This window comes from Galeopterus variegatus, unplaced genomic scaffold (assembly GCF_000696425.1).
Source record: "Galeopterus variegatus unplaced genomic scaffold, G_variegatus-3.0.2 Scaffold17774, whole genome shotgun sequence".
Lineage (NCBI taxonomy): Eukaryota > Metazoa > Chordata > Mammalia > Dermoptera > Cynocephalidae > Galeopterus > Galeopterus variegatus.
Window position 1 is genome coordinate 14,520 of NW_007743885.1, and position 991 is coordinate 15,510.

General features: G+C 53.4%; 1 protein-coding gene across 1 annotated transcript in view; it reads left to right on the top strand.

Annotated features, from left to right (window-relative positions):
- LOC103582763 (ELMO domain-containing protein 3-like) overlaps positions 1-717 on the top strand; it is a gene marked incomplete at its 3' end in the record, with an annotated part of 9,192 nt that extends 8,475 nt beyond the window's left edge. The window contains exon 6 of the mRNA XM_008564273.1: positions 587-717. Coding sequence (XP_008562495.1) covers positions 587-717 — 131 coding nt within the window. The remainder of the gene's footprint in view (positions 1-586) is intronic.
- Between the last annotated feature and the right edge of the window lie 274 nt (positions 718-991).

Below are 991 nucleotides of genomic sequence, written 5' to 3' on the forward strand. Positions count from 1 at the left end.
CATTTCCTGGCCTTGGCTCAGGGCCTTTTGGATCTGCTCCCACTGGCGCTTCTGGGTTGCTGTCTTCTCCAGCACCCAATTGGGATATGTGAGGCAAACACAAAGCCAGGACACTCACCACAGTGTCGTTTCTCACCTCTCAAGGTCCCTAGCCAGTCTGTCTTCTCTCCACCTTTCCGAGTCTTTTTGTGTTTGCTTTATATGTTAGTGTCTGAGGCTTTTAGCTGTACACATGGGAGGAAGAGGGAGAAACGTATTACTTCATCTTGTCCTGGAACCAGGAGTCTGGCCTTTTTTGTAAGGATCACTCTGATTGTTGTGTGGAGAAGCGACTATAGAGGGTCATGGTCATGGGCCACAGTGAGAAAACTGATGCAGGAGGCTGCCCCCAGGGTGCTGGAATCCTGGTCCATGTCCCCTACTCAGCCCTTTAGAGCCAGTCACAGGAGTGTGGCAGGAAGTGGACCCAAGAAAAGGCTAGTGTCAGAGGCAGCGTTCCAGACCAAGTCCTTGAAGCTCAAGGGAGCAGGGACTTCATTAAGCCTTGCTCACCGTCACACCCCATTTCCCCATGGTTTCTGTCCAGGAGCGAATCCAGGCACAGACCTGAGAGGCGCGGGTTTCCTTGCCCTCCTACACCTGCTGTACCTGGTGATGGATTCAAAGACCTTGCTGATGGCGCAGGAGATTTTTCGCCTGTCTCGTCACCATATCCAGGTGGGGCTTTGGTGGGCAACCAGAGGAGAGGGCTGTGAGCTTGGACCGGAGCAGCCGGGAGGGCCCCACACATAGATCTCTGTCATTGCTGAGGGCTCTCAGGACATCTGAGTCAAAGCAGGGATGGGCTTCCCATGTTGGTCTGACCCGTGTTGGAGTCTGAGCCCCCCACTCATTAGCTGTGTGTCAAGCAAGTTCCTCAACCCCTCAGAGCCTTGGATTCCTCATCTGCAGAATGGAAATCATAGAAACTTCAGCGGGCTCATTGGGAAAA